Raw genomic sequence first — 17,270 nt, 5'->3', positions numbered from 1 at the left:
TTATGTTGCTATGGGTAATTAAAAGTAGAATAGGCAAATTATCAATTAATGACGAGATAAGTTTAAGGAAAGGACGGCAAAAACTATTATAGCCAAAGAAATATTTTGCTGTCAAAACCACCAACAAAATTTAATTTCCAAAAATGATACTGCTCTATGTCTCTAGTCAATCGATCAATCATGAACCATTTATTTCCAAAAAATGGTGGCGTCACCTAGAAAGCATTACTAAAAGAAAATATTTTTAGTAATAAAAGAAAAAAAACCCTAAAGAGCAAATGCTTGTGTCAGGGACGCCATAACAAAACAGACAAAACGAAACGAAAAAAATAAGTCCTTATGATATTACTGACAGCTTACATTTAACATCAATATTGCAGATTCTTAGTAGCTTGTACTTCTGGTTGAGTGGCAGGGTGTATAAAGGTTACAGGTTCGAGTGTTACTACACTCCTTTTTGCTTACTCGTTAATTTCCTCTTTCTATCCATCGTGCCGTCAAGTATCGCATGTAATGAGTTTGTTTTGAATATGTTTTTTATTTGCTTACACATGTTTCTGTCTTGTAATTATTAACTTACGAAACAAAACAAATTCAGGCCAGCTGTTCGCTTTAAAAATTGTTGGCATTTGTACCTTTACTTGGACTCATTCGTACTTTAGTTTGTCACTCAGATGTCCTACTATGAACCTGAAATATTCTTTTCCTTGGTAGCATGTCCAACTTGTCTTGACCATAACCTAATAGAAAAGGTGTGTTATCTATACCAAAATAAAACTATGAGACCTACCTTCTTCTTCTTCAGGGCCATTTACTGAAACAGTGTATAAATCAGGTGACGGCGTCTCACGAGGCATTCTAGTATTGTCCGGCGGTTTTGTATCATTATTTTGTGCTTTAAGAAAAAGTCCCTTTAGGTTTTTCATCGGCAAAGTGTTACCACTAAGATCTGCTAAATTAGGTACTGATCTGGAACGCCTTCTTGAAAAGAACTCATCGTCTCTCGTCGCAGAGCTCGGTCTCAATTGTACATTGTCCAACGAGTCAAAGTTGAATTCTAGATCTGCAAAATGACAATTTTTTATTATTTTTACTTTCTGTGCAAAAACAAATGAGAAAGTTATTGTAAATTAAATCGAAAAAGAAAAAATTTTTAAAGACTGATTAAAGTTCCCACGACCGAGAACCACTTCTGCTAGATGTAGATACCTAAATTCAAATCAAATTACATAATATACCTCCATCTTTTTTACTTTACAAATAATTTGTTTTGTTTAACGTTGTTAAAAGGAACTTTTTGTTTAAATGCATTCGTTCTTCATTTGTCGATTATACCAGATTAAAATTTACCATCAAATGAATTATTTTCTTATACTGTACACTAATTGAAAATCCAATGATTTTTTCCAGTTAGTTAGTTACATTGCCAATAAGGAAGTAAGGTAGATAATTTATTTTTATTTCGAATCAGAAACCGAGTGTGTACTCAACACTTGATGTCGTCCAGTTTTGTTTTTCAATGATGTTGTTTAAAATCAGGAAGTGTAAACTTTGCTTTAATGCTCTTTAGAATCATTTTAACTATTATCTCCTTTTTGTCAATATATTTACAGTTTCATTATCAATGCTTCATAAGTTACTGTTGTTGGTAATGAATACTTATTCTTTTTAGTACCGTACTTAGTCTGGTGGTTTTTAACTACCCACGGTACCAAGGTTAAATTTGCTATACCCCTTGTTTATTATTACTACATTTTTATATAAGTACAATATTATTATTGTTTCATTATCACTGCTTCATTAGTTACTGTTGTTGGTAATGAATACTTATTCTTGTTAGTACCGTACTTAGTCTGGTGGTTTTTAACTACCCACGGTACCAAGGTTAAATTCCCCACACCCTTGTCAGTACACCTTGTTTATTAGTAAGTCAATTTTTATATACAATATTGTTTACAATTAGAAAAGTTCCCCACTGTAGTTAGATTTCTCTCGCTACTACATTTTGAAAGAAAAATCTTTGTGATAATAGGCATTGTCCAATTTGTTTTGTACTATTTGCTATTTTTGTGGCTTACGGTTCATCTACCAATAATGTGTAAGGCTATGCATACAAGCATTCGTTTACAGTTTTATATAATACATATTTACTCTCTGATCAATATTATTACTTCCTATTATAGGAACTTAAGTGGAGAAACTTAAGTGCAACAAGTGGGGGGATGTGGCACGTCTCTAAAGAATAGATACAGCCAAGTATATTGATTAAAGCAGCGTTGGGTTTACCTAAATTCTGTAGAAACACTGCTCTCCTTCACTCTTTAAATTTACCTAAGTTGTCCAACATTATTAAATGTAGTGAAGTGAAGGAATAGATACAGTCTTTGTGTATATTGATTGATTTACTGATATTCTATGACATGCAGCGTTTTTTTTAAAGTTTTATTTTTTAGTGAATTTCAAGAATTTTCTAATTTTTGTACAATTTTAACTTTATTAATCCTATTGTATCTTTATGTTTGAATGTCGTCTGTATATTTTTGTATTGTTTTTAAGAGGGCCTCTTCAAGTCAGCTGTACTGCTGTAGTACAGCTGTTAGATCTACCCTTGTAAAATAAAGTTGGAATAAATATAGAAAATAAATAAATTGGATTCAAGATATGTGGTGACAACCTCTATAAATCAGGAGATTACATTTTCTACCCATAATTTACGCAAAACTAAAATTAGCTGCGTAAAGTCTTTACCTCTCTGCCTTAACAAAAACACTGGACATATTTACTGCTGGGGACGAGAAAGTAAAATGCTTAAATAAGTCCCATATTAAAATTGAAGTATAACATACATTAAACTAATATTTGTAATTGAGGAAATCCTTATATTAGTTCACCAGGAACTAAGTTGAACTCAATTGTACCCTGGGATTGGAACTAACAATTGGTTTAAACAAATGAAATTCAAAAGAAGTCAGCTATTCCAGCCCTGATTAGACTCCTTATTATTGTCAGGTTTAATTTAATATTGCCGTCCTTTTTTATTTGTATGTTGTTTACTGTTTTATATTTAATTGCCTATTCTATAAATTGTTATACATTTATACATTTTTGCATATATTTTCTTGTGAATTGTAACTTTTGTATTGTAAAATGTTATAGTTTCACCCTTCTGCCTATCTGTGTCATTGTTAGTCTTTTTTTGGACAATAATTATACTTGGATAAAACTGTATCACTGTATGAAAATCTCATTTAATTGTATGTGGTACTTCATCTTATGCGGTAAGGTGGCCTTTACGTGTCTGTCAAAATCACCTAACAGTAATATACTGCCCTCAACTGTCAACGGTTGAGGTTATATCTCAATAAGGAAGTTCATGTCACAAAATGGTTTATTGTTCAACTTCAGTCCCCTAATAATTGCACCCACTTTGGGTCGTAGGTATCGTTGCATGAAATATTAAAAGAAAAACTTGTTTGTTGTTTAATCTAGTATGTGTATTTCCTGTTCCGTATGTCACAATTCAATGATGGTATCTAGATTAGTACTATACCTTTTGATCCATGGTCTCAATATGAAAAAGGGATGGTACTTGTAATTATTCAGTTTAGACAGGAACTGTACACCTTTTAAGCAAGTTCCCCTTTTCTATTAATAAGTGATTTGTATTTATTAAAGATATAGGATAATACAACACATTTTTACAACTAAGTTGATTCTAAAGCTACTGTATTTAGTTCCTACTAAGTTGATGATAATTATAGTTATGTTAGTTCCTATTAAGTTTATTCTAATTAAGAAACTCAACTGGTAACATTCCAAGAAGAAAGAAAGTGGTTTTTTCCTGGCTGTATTGGGATGTAACTTTTTGCCTTAATAATACTAAACTGTAAATGTAAAATGTACCGTAGACTTGGCCTACTCCACTGCTCGACAAGTACAGACTTAGTAGTACTAAGTAGAGTACTTAGCCAAGATAAGAAACTATATTTTTATAAAGTGAATGACCACCGGGTAATACCTGGTCTTAACTAACCTTCAAGACATAGTGAATGACCACCGGGTAATACCTGGTCTTAACTAACCTTCAAGACATAGTGAATGACCACCGGGTAATACCTGGTCTTAACTAACCTTCAAGACATACCCCATTATAAAGTGAATGGCCACCGGGTAATGCCTGGTCTTAACTAACCTTCAAGACATACCCCATTATAAAGTGAATGACCGGGTAATACCTGGTCTTAACTAACCTTCAAGACATACCCCATTTGGTCGATTCTTTCTTGTTTCACGGTTTTCCCGACGTAGAATATCGACATTATGATCAATAGTGCATGCAGTATTATACATACTGCCATTATTCAAAATTTATAAATCCATACAATACTCAATCTTTAGGTCACTTGAGGTCAATGACATATTTCCATATTGTTGTAGAGAAAAACAAATCTTGAAACTTTAAGTCGACTGTTCAACGAGAATTCTTTTCCGATTGGAATACTTTTAATGTATAAATCTCCCAATATTAAATTGATGTAAAAACGAAAACAGTAGACCTAAATACAGTATGCTGATAAATGAAAAGTAATAAAAACTATAATCGAAAGTAAAAACCGAATGTGCGTTTGAATTTAGTTTTGTTTAGATCTAAATATTTGATAATCTACCACGGAAACTTTTAAAAAGTGAAAATATATATCAGCACTGAATACAACTACAATTTAATAATTGTATTATATTTTTTTTATGACAGGGCCAATGTTTAGGCTATGCCTCATACCTGATAGCTATAGTTTTTTTTAAAAGTTTTCACAAACGTGTTTGATGGACAATAGTACAGTAGTAATAAAGTAGTTTTTGTTTGTAATTCAGGTTGTTAAACACAATAAAGTACTGAAAAGGTAAAATCCCCAAATTTAGAGAAGTTTTCATACAATAATTACCTGTAAATTGATATTATGACATTTTGTCTATCAATTTCACAAATGTACAATAAAAACTGTCAGCAACCTTTACTGTTACTAAGTTATATTAAAAACCTATTTTGTACAAATAAAAAGTAGTAGATTTATAGTTATTTATTGTTAAATTGTGTGTTTAAATGTAGTGGCGGATCCAAGATCCATCTAAAAATGTTCAGAAGGCTGAGCTTAATTTGATGTCCTATCTTTTGCATTACAATTTGTGAAATTTAAGGGGGAGAGGGGGCCAGCTGGGGCTCCCCCTTGGATCTGCTCTTGAAATGTATTGTAACAGATTTCTCATTCTATTAGCTCTTACTCCCTTTCTGTTCTTTTATTCTCAACATATTAAAAAATATTGTGCTATTAAAAATGATCACCTATAATTCGTCAAAGTGACGAATTAAATTCTAGTTTTGTTTGTTTTTTCCCATAAGATTGAAGAATGGAAATAAATGGATTAAAGATAGATTGAGATATAATTCATGACTCATTTAATTTACAATAATATACTGTGGCATTATGCCTGACACTGGATTAATATAGTAGTTTACTTTCCTGTCATTTGTGACTAAATTATGCTGTGTTCAGACCTATTCTAGGAACAAGGAAGCCAGGTGGTGTACCTGAACATTATAAATAAAACTCTGTACCTTTTTAACTAGGACATATTTGGAGAAATCAATTTAATAGTCCTAATGTGAAAAAGAATTCTGGCGGTGTAACTTTATTAACATTATAAATAAAATTATCTGCACCTTTTTATCTGTCATTAGGAAATATTTTGAGAAATTAATTGAATAGTCCTATATGAAAAATAATGTTGTGATCACATAGAATTCTAGGAATAGGAAAGCCAGTGGTGTAACTTTATTGAAAATTAAAAATAAAACTATCTGCACCTTTTAAATGTGAGTAGGACATATTTGGAGAAATTAAGTTCTAATATGGAAAATAATGTTGTGATCACAAAGAATGATTTTCTCAATAATCATTTATAATGTGTCACATTAGCATTCATTATTATTGGTATTTTTCTTGGTTTATTTTGTTATTTTATTTTCTATGCAATATAAATAAATGTTTACAAAATGACATGAAAAAATGACATACCTAGTTTATCTTCGTCATCCTCATCGTCATAGAAACTTGTTTTCATCATCGGTGATCCGTGTTGGCATCGTGGCCGGGACGAGCCAATCATGTTGACAGCATCAGCCTTCTTCTTCAGGCTCTCCTTATCGAGCGAGGACCGTTCTTTCTTCTTCACCGTACTGCCTGAGGAGTTGTAATCACCTTTAAGAGAACATACAGGGTTGTAAACAAAATCCAAGAAAATGGTCCGATTCGAAAATATCCTTTTACAATACACACACTGTACTAAGATTAAATTTGTATCATTAGCTTGGCTATCTTGGTTGACGGCCATGTTGGTATTGGTACGGGATATTCCAAATGATTTTGTGTTACACAAACATAAGTATTTCCTTTTCCTGAGCATAAGATAACAACAATATCCTATACCACTGTCAAAAAAAAATCAATAATACGAATTGACTTCTAAGCATACACAATACAGTTTTTACTCCACCCTGTTGTTATTCATCCGTCAGATGTTGATTTTAACAACTCTAATTTTACACTTAAATTCCCTGTTTTTTGTATTTGAGCAATCAAAATAAAATGCTGAATAAATTACAGTAACTTATCAAGTTACAACAAATTTAAATATGGTATATACTACAGTATGTTTAGTTTACTTTGTGTACGAAATATCTTAGCATATTTGTGCACGATAAAAAAAAACATGAACATGAAAAATTGGCTTGATTGACACAAAGAGATGTTTTAATAAAACAAGCAAGCAAAACAATTTAACACAATATGTGTATTTATACGCTTAAAATAAACCATTCAAATAATTTAATTGTACCAGTTTTATTTCACAAAACAATTTTTATTATTTCGTTTGCGCTCAACATTTTGTTCTTACTGCCATGCATACCCTATTGTGGTTAACCTTTACACAGGACTTTGACACCCTAATTATAAAAAATATAGTATGTTCTTCCAAACAAGTTTTGTTTAAGATGGCATAAAGCTTTAATTGTATATTTAGAGAGTGTAGAAGTATATAAGGTCATCGTAGCCAAGGGTCAGCAACAATAAAACCTTGTTTAAATTGTCATTAAAAACTTTTTATATATCACTTCAGGAAATCGTAACTAAGATAAAGGTACAATTGAATTAGAGTTTGAAACAGAAGCATTTACTATGACAAATAATTTGTACTTTAATAAAAAAAACTGGCAAACTTTGGCCAACATAAAAGATTTGACCAATCACAAGCAATGGATTATTTGAACTGTTGCTTGTGATTGGTCAACCTGCTTGCATTATGTTTACGTCTTTACGTTGCACCCTAGTGGGAACCATCATAAGATAAAGTTTAACAGCAGGAAACTCGGAGGTGTATAAATAATAATTTTAGTTTTCCCGTTTATTACTCATTAAGCCTTGTCTACACTATCAAACTAGTTTGAAAAAAGTGTGATGTGTCCATATATGGTAGTGATATGCCAAATTATGGTGGTGATATGGCATCATCATTTCCATATATGGACACATCAGATTTAGTATAATAATAATAATTTGAGTTTTCTTGCTTATTACTCATTAAGCCTTGTCTACACTATCAAACTAGTTTGACAAAAGTGTGATGTGTCCATATATGGTAGTGATATGCCCAATTATGGTGGTGATATGGCATCATCATGTCCATATATGGACACATCAGATTTAGTATAATAATAATAATTTGAGTTTTCTTGCTTATTACTCATTAAGCCTTGTCTACACTATCAAACAAATTTGAAAAAAGTGTGATGTGTCCATATATGGTAGTGATATGCCCAATTATGGTGGTGATATGGCATCATCATGTCCATATATGGACACATCAGATTTAGTATAATAATAATAATTTGAGTTTTCTTGCTTATTACTCATTCTGATCTAGTTTGTAGTATTATCATGATCTGACCACAAACTATAGCGTCATCATTATTAGTAATATAGCGCACATATCCTATAAGGAAAATTTAATTTTTTAAATTTAAGAATATAAGTTGGCTATAGCTATTCAATGAGAGATACAATACAATTTGTGTTTACCACAAATTAATCATTTCCTGTCCCATGAAATATTTCTACAACAGGGCCTATTTTTATAGAAGTAGTATTTTTAATAATATATTATCTTTTGAATTTGCATTTTCATCATTAATTCATTTTTGTGCTTTTTACATTTTCTGTTGATTGTTCAGCGCTTAGAGGCGCCCTGCATTTTGCGCTATATAAATTGAAAATTATTATTATTATAAAACATTTTTTTATTACTATATAATAAATATTTATGAGTAATATTTATTTGTTTAGGAATGGAAAAGTTTCTCAAGGAAAATCTGAATACAAAACGAATACAAAATGCAAAATTGAGACTGGAAGCAAAAACTAAAACTAATCTCATTCTCATACATCAAGAGGAAAATTCCAGAATGATCGAAATGAAAACGGTACTGGGTTTGGTCTACTAGCGTTCCTGCTCCCAAAAGTCATCCATTCATAGAAGCAACAATCAAAACGGTACTGGGTTTGGTCTACTAGCGTTCCTGCTCCCAAAAGTCATCCATTCATAGAAGCAACAATCAAGGAGCAGACCAAACAAACAGACAGACAAAATGGAAGACAAAATGGAGAACAAAAAGCAGTAAATGAATTTGGAAGTGAGGCAGATTAGAGGTGAACTAGTACAGGCTAAACCCGCAACCAACAATTCTTTAAAAAGGAAGTAATGTCTTCTGAAACGCTTCAATGACGTCACAAAGTGGAAATTAGAAAGGTCGTTTATCTGTCTCCAAGGCAACCACGTGAAGCACACTCACTTTGCGGTTGAAGTGAGCACATGGAGTTCATTGTGTAGAGGAGGATACTACTTTCACTGTTGACATGTATGAGCTCATCAAACTAATTTCAAAACTAGACTCTTCCAAAAATAAAGGTTTTTATTCTTTTGAAATAAAAAAAAAAATTCAATTGTATTGCTAAAATACTAAAACCTTGAGAATATCAAAGGGAATACCCATCTATGTCTCTTTTCTTTCGTTTTTGTCATTTTCATGTTTACAAATATTTTTCTGATGATCCCACGTAGTTCTGCTGCTTTTGTGTTTCGTTTCGTTTATTTATTCGACCATAATTTTATTCGAGCATAACATTATACATATATATATATATATAAAAAAAAGATGAGAAAATGCTAGGCAGGGGCAGCTTAAGTAATATACATCGCTGTAACTCAAATGAGATTATTAGTTTATAAACCATTTATATTATACTGTACTATTATAGTAGCATCTATAAAATGAACAAATAAAGATTACTCAATTATCATTTTCGAAACATCATGCGTGTAGAGCTAATTATGGGAATATTGTGTTTTCAATGTAAGAAGGCAGGCACGGATATACAGGCTTTACGTTACGCCCCCCCCCCCCCCCACCCTAAAATTAACAGCCATGTCTTTTTAAAATGAAATAATAACTATTATCATTTTTCTGGGACCCAATGGTTCGATTTTATCATTTATGAAATATATAGTCCTCCTAATCTATAATGCTGGATCCGCCCCTGGAAGTTAGGTACCAATCCAGTTATCAGACATGGTCATTTTATACTAAACTTTGTTGAACATTTGCCATTATATAATATAAATGTTATATTATATAGCTAATTGGTTTCAGGTTTCTTTTAGTGTAATTCTGTACATCCGGTACTGGACGTGTTTACAATAACAAGTTGATGAATATTAACCTATAGGTGTGTTGTTAAATAAAATAGCTTTACTTCCTGAATATGGCCCTGAACACAAAATGTAATAATATAATAACAATAATAATTTTGAGACGAACAGAAGAAGAACAAAGGGCTCAAGATAAAATACACAATTGGAAAATTGTGTTCATAGTTTTTTAAACTAGAGTTGAGGGTGATATAGAACTGTTTTTAAACACCCTCTACCAACCCCAAACTTGAATCTTGCCCCACCCCCACCAGTATGGGTGCTTGATTTATACAGAGTATTCTGTTATCAATTGAATTGTTTATTTATTTCAACAATATTTTACGAGAGTGGTCCATGCAGCCGAAGCTGATCATTAGGGACCCTCACAAAAATACAATATGACAAGACATAAACATGCAACAATAACAATTAAAATAAATAGAATTGATAAAGATAAACAAAATAAATGCACAAACAATTCTGTGAAATGTTTGAGTTGTTGAGTATTAGTGAAAGTATGTAATTCTGACAGAAACCCTGGATACAATTAAAAGCAACCTAATGAGGCCTGATGATTAGATAGTTTACAACCAAAAGTATACTAAGTACTCATTGGCCATTGTGTTCTTATTTCCTTAACAATCCAGGTCCCATTATTAACATTTTAATGAGATACAAAAGTCACAAACTCCAAAAAAAAAACACAGTAAGTCATTAAATATTGGGGAAACAGAATCAACAAGAAATCAAAACAAAAATGTGTACTATTTCAAAATTTATTTTCTTGAAGATAATGGTAAAAACGGGACCCTGGGGATTGCGCGATTTCGGGGGAGGGTGGGGGAAGGGGTCATATTGCGCGCTAGATTGGCACGTAAAGTAAATTCTAAACATTTAATGGTTAAACCATATACTGAAAACAGAACAGACAGAACGTTTTGCCAAAAATTAAATCATCTCCATGGGGTTGTAAGTACGTGAACCGGAGTTGGGATCATCCCGGAAACTTTTTAGTTTGTTTTAACTTCCGCCTCTTTTTACACCCCCTGCTGGTCCTCTCAACTTCACCTAAAAACGAATATTGGTACCCTACCTTTAGCTTGTTCATTTTCAAATACAGAGAGCAAACTTTTGATCTTCAAACTGGCCATTTGTTTCCTTAAATGAAAAGCCCTCACGTACTCATCATCGTCAAAAACATATCGTTGCACCTTTAAAAATTTACGGCGCGGTACTTCCTTAGGACGCTCCATTAACTTCAACTTTAACTTTTTTTTCTTTGTTGTTACCGTGTGTAGTCGCTTTTCCAGACTGAAACTAGTTTATGTTGTTGGTCTTTCAATTTTGTATTTATGTCATTTCCGCAAATTAAATCCCGGCGCAGACTTTTAAGAACTAAAAGTTTACTCACAATTTAACTGATTTTGGCCTACTTATTTATGGGAGGATAACATGTTAAAAAGTGACTTTAAATTAATTAATTTAGGTTAGGTAAATATTTCTAGTTACCGTGTTTGTTTTTGAGGAGACTGGATTTTGTTAAAGTGCGTTTACTTTTGTTACGCTTGGGTGGTTTTTGGTACCTGGGTAACCAGTGCCATGAGGTGATCGACGACCGGTGGTAGCAGACGACAGCAAGTGGTGCAAAAAAATATAAATAAAGATATTTAAAAACAAAAGTTTCGAAAAAAATGTCGATTATATTTAGATGCCCTCCAGAATTACTTCTTAGAGCAGCTACACGATAAGTTTGCACAGTCCAGGCTTAACTAATGGCTTAGCCACGGACTTAGCCCGTCGTGTTGCAGCATGGCCTGTCAGTGTCGTGCCTATCACTGCCGACTTAGCCGGGGTGTGCTGGTAGTGTGCAGTGCTTAAGCAATGTGTTAGGCCTACACAAAATTGATTGAGCTGTAATTTTATAACATTCGTATATTCGCCTCTTTCTTCGTATTTAAGCCTCATGTAACTACATACATCATCAAAAGGGCATGTTTAGTTTGATTGTTTTTGCTTGATTGTTTTTTAATAAACTGTAATTTTAGAGGGATTTAAATAATATGATTTAAGTTCAAGTGTATTTATCAAATTATTTATATCGAAGTTTTAAAATTAATTAGGAATTGCATGATTGTACCTGCAATGAATGAGTTGTGAAAATAAACATAATTGGCTATACATTAAATATTTTAGTGGTACCAGTGCTGTACTACTATAGTTTAATAAGTTATTTTTAAAATAAAGATATATAATATTATTGAGTTAATTTTCTTAAAGAAAGCAAATTAGTTGTCATCAATCAATCAATTATTCTTTACAGAAAGAGAGAACGATTCTAAATGGGCCAACGACATTGTTGACAAATGTAGTATATTATTCAATGCCTCCACTAGAGGGGGTGCTATATACTTAATAGTAATAATATATCTTATAGACTTATTTATAGTTTAATAATTTTATGAATTCAGGAAGGGAATGAGATTGACATCATCCTCATGGCATCTGCCCTGGGATTGGCTATCAAAATAAAACAGCTAATTTGCAGAATTAGAACTAAACTATTAAAGTCTAATTAATCAATTTTTAAATTTTTTGTAAAGAATATCTTTGTTGGAAGGTTTCATTGCCGCAGGTGTTATTTTTAATTCCCAGGGCCTGATTTGACCTCTAAGGTCAAATAAAATATTGTTGCAAAACTAACATTGTTTTGATAAATAATAATTATGCTTTTGTTTTTCCTGACCTGATTTTATTTTGTTTTTTTATGAAATAAAATGAAAATTATTTATTAAAAGGATTAAATTAAAAAACTTCCTCCTTGTTTACTGTATATATATAATTTTGATGTTCTCAGATCAAATCTTTTTACGCACCATAAATTTATATTTATTTTATTTTTATAACAAAATTGAATGCTTTTCGTCACTTTGTGTGTATTTAAAATGATAAAATATTAATATTTTAATTTATATAATTTGATGTTTTTTTTGTGTATCAAATCTTTTTACGCACCATCATTTTTATATTTATTTGATTTTTATAACAAAACTTAAAGTTTTTCATCTCTTTTTGTATATTTAAAATGATAAAATATCAGGCCTACAAAACTGGTACGTAGTCTGTGTACATAATCTTGAGCTTTACAGAAGTATGCCGAAAACATTTGATGTGAAACTGTAGTTTAGTCACATGATTTGAGTAAAGCCATGAAAATGTCAATTAGTGTTCTAGATTATGTAAACAAATGTGTTGTTGAATGTTCACATAATGTCATGTCCATACTTAGTGATGTGGAGGGTTGCAACTTAATTAATGAACTTAAGTACTAATGTTGAAGCTGATCATCAATAAAGCCATGAGAATCTTGGATTTTGGCTGCCATCTTGGATTTGTGGTAAAAATTAGGGTGGCCCCAAGCTTATTTTGAAGAGTATAGTGTTAGGATGACTGTCTAGGCAGCTAGCTCAGCAGCGATTTTTTGACAAAAATTAAACACTGGACTTGTGCTTGGGTTTCAAGAGAAGTTGATGAGATGCTCAGTTGCACAGCAACCGTATGACCACAACCCTGGTCCAGGGATCTCTGAACATTATACATTGTGAATTAAAACAGTTTAGTAATGTTTATTACATAGAATAAACATAATGGTAATATTACACTATACAATTATTGCCAATGTAAATAATGTATCATTATGTAATTTATATTCTCTGATTTTCAGTCCAAAAATAAATTGAAAATTGTAATTATCCCTGATATCATGGCCGCCCTAGTTATTATATTCGTTTCTACTACAGTATACTAGCTAGTAAGTCATTCTCTCTAATAACTGTTCTTTTTGGGCTTTCCAAAACTGACTTGATTTGGCCCAAAATAATTTTTATATTTCCGCCGTATTGTTTCACGAGATATTTTTTACGAGTGCCGCAAAGGAGGGGGTTTACTATAAAGACAAATACAAATATAATACACACAATAGAATATTAAAAATAAATGCAAATTTCTATTTAACATTTTGTGTTGTGTGTATTAATCATGCCGGACGTTAAACAGTCTTAAAACAAAGACATTTCCTGATTCTTAAGACACTTTAAGTCTGTACTTAAAACAATGTTGAAATCATGATACCTGTACCCTTACCTGTAGTAAGATCATAACAAAAGATTGGTCTAAAATGTTTATCCATCTTAGTACGCAAGAATATATTTAAGCAATTTAAAAAGTCCAGTTAATTGTGGCCACCAGGTAGAAACTGAGTGTAAACTTAGTTTGTAATTTCACACACTTTAGTCCTTGTTATGAAAGTGAAATTATAAAGGAATGCTTCCCTTGTTTCATTTAAGTTCCATCTTCAATTGTTTTAATATGTTATCAATATTCCATCGTTTTTCAGTAATTTAGAAAGTAAGATAATTGGGTGCTGATCCCTTGACCACGAGGGAAGATTCATATCACATCTTTTAGGACAGGGGCACTTTACGTTAGTATCCCATTAAGGGGTGTAAGTGGGTAACAATAATCAATTTTTTAAGCTAATTTACGTCAATAATAAGTAGCAGAGTTTCGCAAGTGACGATCTGCTTTTTGTCAAATCGACCAATTTACTTGCCGTTTAGAAAAGAGTGACAATTGAAATTGTCACTATAGCTTAAAGCTGACAAATGACAAAGACACTTATGATGGTATCTGTAAGATTCACCATAGAAATACTCTCTAGATGTTAGCATTTTGTAATCTTGAATGCAAATATAACCTTATTTAACTTATCTGTTTTAATATCATACTGTACAGTAGGTGCTTTGCTTTTAGATAACAAACTTAGTTTATTCTTCTAGAACTATAGAAAAATAGAACGCACCCAGTAAATAAACAAAACATTAGATTGTCACTTAGTTATGAATGAAGGCACAATAAGCAGACAGGTGTAAAATAATTAAGTTAACTACGTACTATAGTCAACTCTCCCTATACCAGACACCAAATATTATTTTCCGGAAAGTCTTGTATTCAAAATGTTTTTTTAATGGTAAAATTGAATTTAGGACCTTTTAAACCTTGAGGAAAGTCTGATATTTGGAGAGTTTCTGGTTGTCGGAGAGTATGGTATTGGGAGAGTTAACTGTATTCACAAAACATTTAGCTGTACAATAACGTTCTTATCCAGTTGGCATCTGACTCTTATGGACTCATTTTTACCTGTATGATCTACTGTATTACTTTCACATAGCAGTTTTTTTCGTCTTAAACTCAAACATTACTTACCACAAATGAAATCCCTGACCACGTCTGTGTACAAATGATATGTGGAACTAAACATTTTATGGTCTAATACTCTGCAAATCTACGATGCAAAATAATGTATTTTCACAAATATTATAGACTGCCAGGTAAAAGTATATCCTTATCGCATGTTGTTGCAATTTACAATAAGGACTCTCTACGATTTTATTGATACATATCAATTTCAATTTTTATTACCATGCGAATAAAGATTTTGTAATTTGACCCAATATTTCTTGTCATCATTGTTTGAAATTTACTTTTTACAGTTTAGAGGGTTTTAATATTAAATATCGATATAAAAAATAGTCGCATTATTAAAGAGAGACTCAGAGCATTTGATTTGAGACATCATCATAGGGATATTTTGATTCGCAATGATCGATGACCTACCTAGGTCAGGTCAATCGATGTGTTGTCAGTTGTCAACTGGACCTAAAAACCATCATACCTATGTGTATTATGCTCAATACTTTATCTATTTTTTTTTTGTATTATTTTGTGTATTGTTTTATATTTATATGCATGTATTGTCGGAGCCCTCATGAGACAAGCTTTTGCTTCTAGTGTGGTCCCCAGTTATTATTGTTATAACTGAATAAATGTGTATGAAACAAGTCCGGAATGAGGACACGCGTCCCAATATTTCCGCACAATGATGTAGTTTAGTCGTTGCAAATCAAAGCTCCCTATTATTGGAGTGTGCTTCCTCTTCTCACCTCAGTTTTTTGGTGAATTATCTTTCTATTATAAATAATTGATTTTCGTGTGATTCTTTACACTCTGTGATCATAGATCCTAATCAAGTTATATGTAAGGTCATTGCATCAAGTGTTGTAACTAAACTAGGTTAACAAACATTGATTTTTGCTGTAGGTCAATTACATACTGTAAGATGCATATAATATTTCATAAATTGTTTCTTTTTAAAGTCTAGTCTGTTTTCCAAACTTAGCTAAATGAAACATTTTATTAACATAGATTTGGATATGCTACTCGGTAAGACTAAGAGGGTAACACTGGCTCTTAGCCGGAAAGGGATTTAGTTCCCTTTTGTGTTTCCTGCCACTTAGTTGTTTGTTTATGTTTTTGGCAATAAAGAATAAAATTAGATACAATTGAAAATTCCGCAAATGCTGGACAGCAATTGTATAATTGTGGATGGCTTTTCTAATGACAATTTCTCTTTGCGTTCATAGCATAAGTTCATAGTTAGCAGTAGTAAACATTAATATTTTCAAAGCAGGTTATCTTTGTACACAGCAGCAGACACAAAATGAAGGGAAATTGGATTGAATTACATAACGGTTATTTTAAGAAAATGCGTTATTTATAGTAGTTAAAATTGAAGTATAAGGAATTGAATTGCAAATATTTAATAATTAATTACTGTACATAGATACATACAATTAAATATGATATATCCTATGAAGCTCCACACTCTTGGAAACAGGAGGTGAAAAGTCCATATATATTTTTATATATTTATTTACTATATGTAATTTTAATTCATAATAAAAATTGTAAATCAAAATTGTAGGCCTTATCATAATGTGGAGCACTTTGATCAATGTGGAAAAGCGCTATATAAGCAATTATTATTATTCTTTTATATAAAAATAAATAAAAACCAAAATTATAGAAAAATCCTGTAAATTAGCCTCTGTCTTGATACTAAAACCTCTCAACAAAACGGAAAAGAAATTAGACTTATTCCGGCCAATTCCAGATTTTGGTAATTAATTTAACTTAACCTAAATCTACACTGAATAATAAAGAAATCCAACAAAACTTGATTTTTAATGAAAAATAGAGATTGCTAAGACAAAGACAGTTAGGTTAGGTCTGTTGCCGTGTAGTTTTTAACTTACCTTTGTGCTCTGAAGACGTCCTATGCAGTAATAGTTTGCATTGATACCACATTGTTTCGTAATCAAAACAAATCTCCTAAATTAGTGTAATCATGCATATATTATACGTCAATTCGGTACGTCAAACGTCCCTCCTCTTCCTCACATCTTTCCTACTAAGTCTATAAAATGTGGATCTGTTCACGCTTGAGTGAACACAGATACACACAAGACTGGATTTTATTATGATAAATACGTTTCGTTAGACAGAGACTAATGAATTATAAATTATGCGTTAGAATTGCACGCACTGTTCATTTGTGAAGTTGTCTTATT

General features: G+C 31.7%; 1 protein-coding gene across 3 annotated transcripts in view; it reads right to left on the bottom strand.

Annotated features, from left to right (window-relative positions):
• Positions 1-17,270, bottom strand: part of LOC144855638 (FYVE, RhoGEF and PH domain-containing protein 2-like) — a 58,505-nt gene that overhangs the window by 33,683 nt on the left and 7,552 nt on the right. For 2 of the 3 annotated variants that reach the window (XM_078713547.1, XM_078713548.1), the window contains exons 2-3: positions 6,075-6,257; positions 791-1,063 (exon numbers count right to left, since the gene is read on the bottom strand). In XM_078713547.1, the coding sequence (XP_078569673.1) occupies positions 791-1,063; positions 6,075-6,257 (456 nt within the window). Of the gene's footprint in view, positions 1-790; positions 1,064-6,074; positions 6,258-10,897; positions 11,251-17,270 lie in introns of those variants that run through there. The other variant, XM_078713546.1, reaches the window with a different exon arrangement.

Source organism: Antedon bifida, chromosome 11 (assembly GCF_963402885.1).
Source record: "Antedon bifida chromosome 11, ecAntBifi1.1, whole genome shotgun sequence".
NCBI lineage: Eukaryota > Metazoa > Echinodermata > Crinoidea > Comatulida > Antedonidae > Antedon > Antedon bifida.
This window is presented reverse-complemented; position numbering and strand designations above follow the sequence as displayed.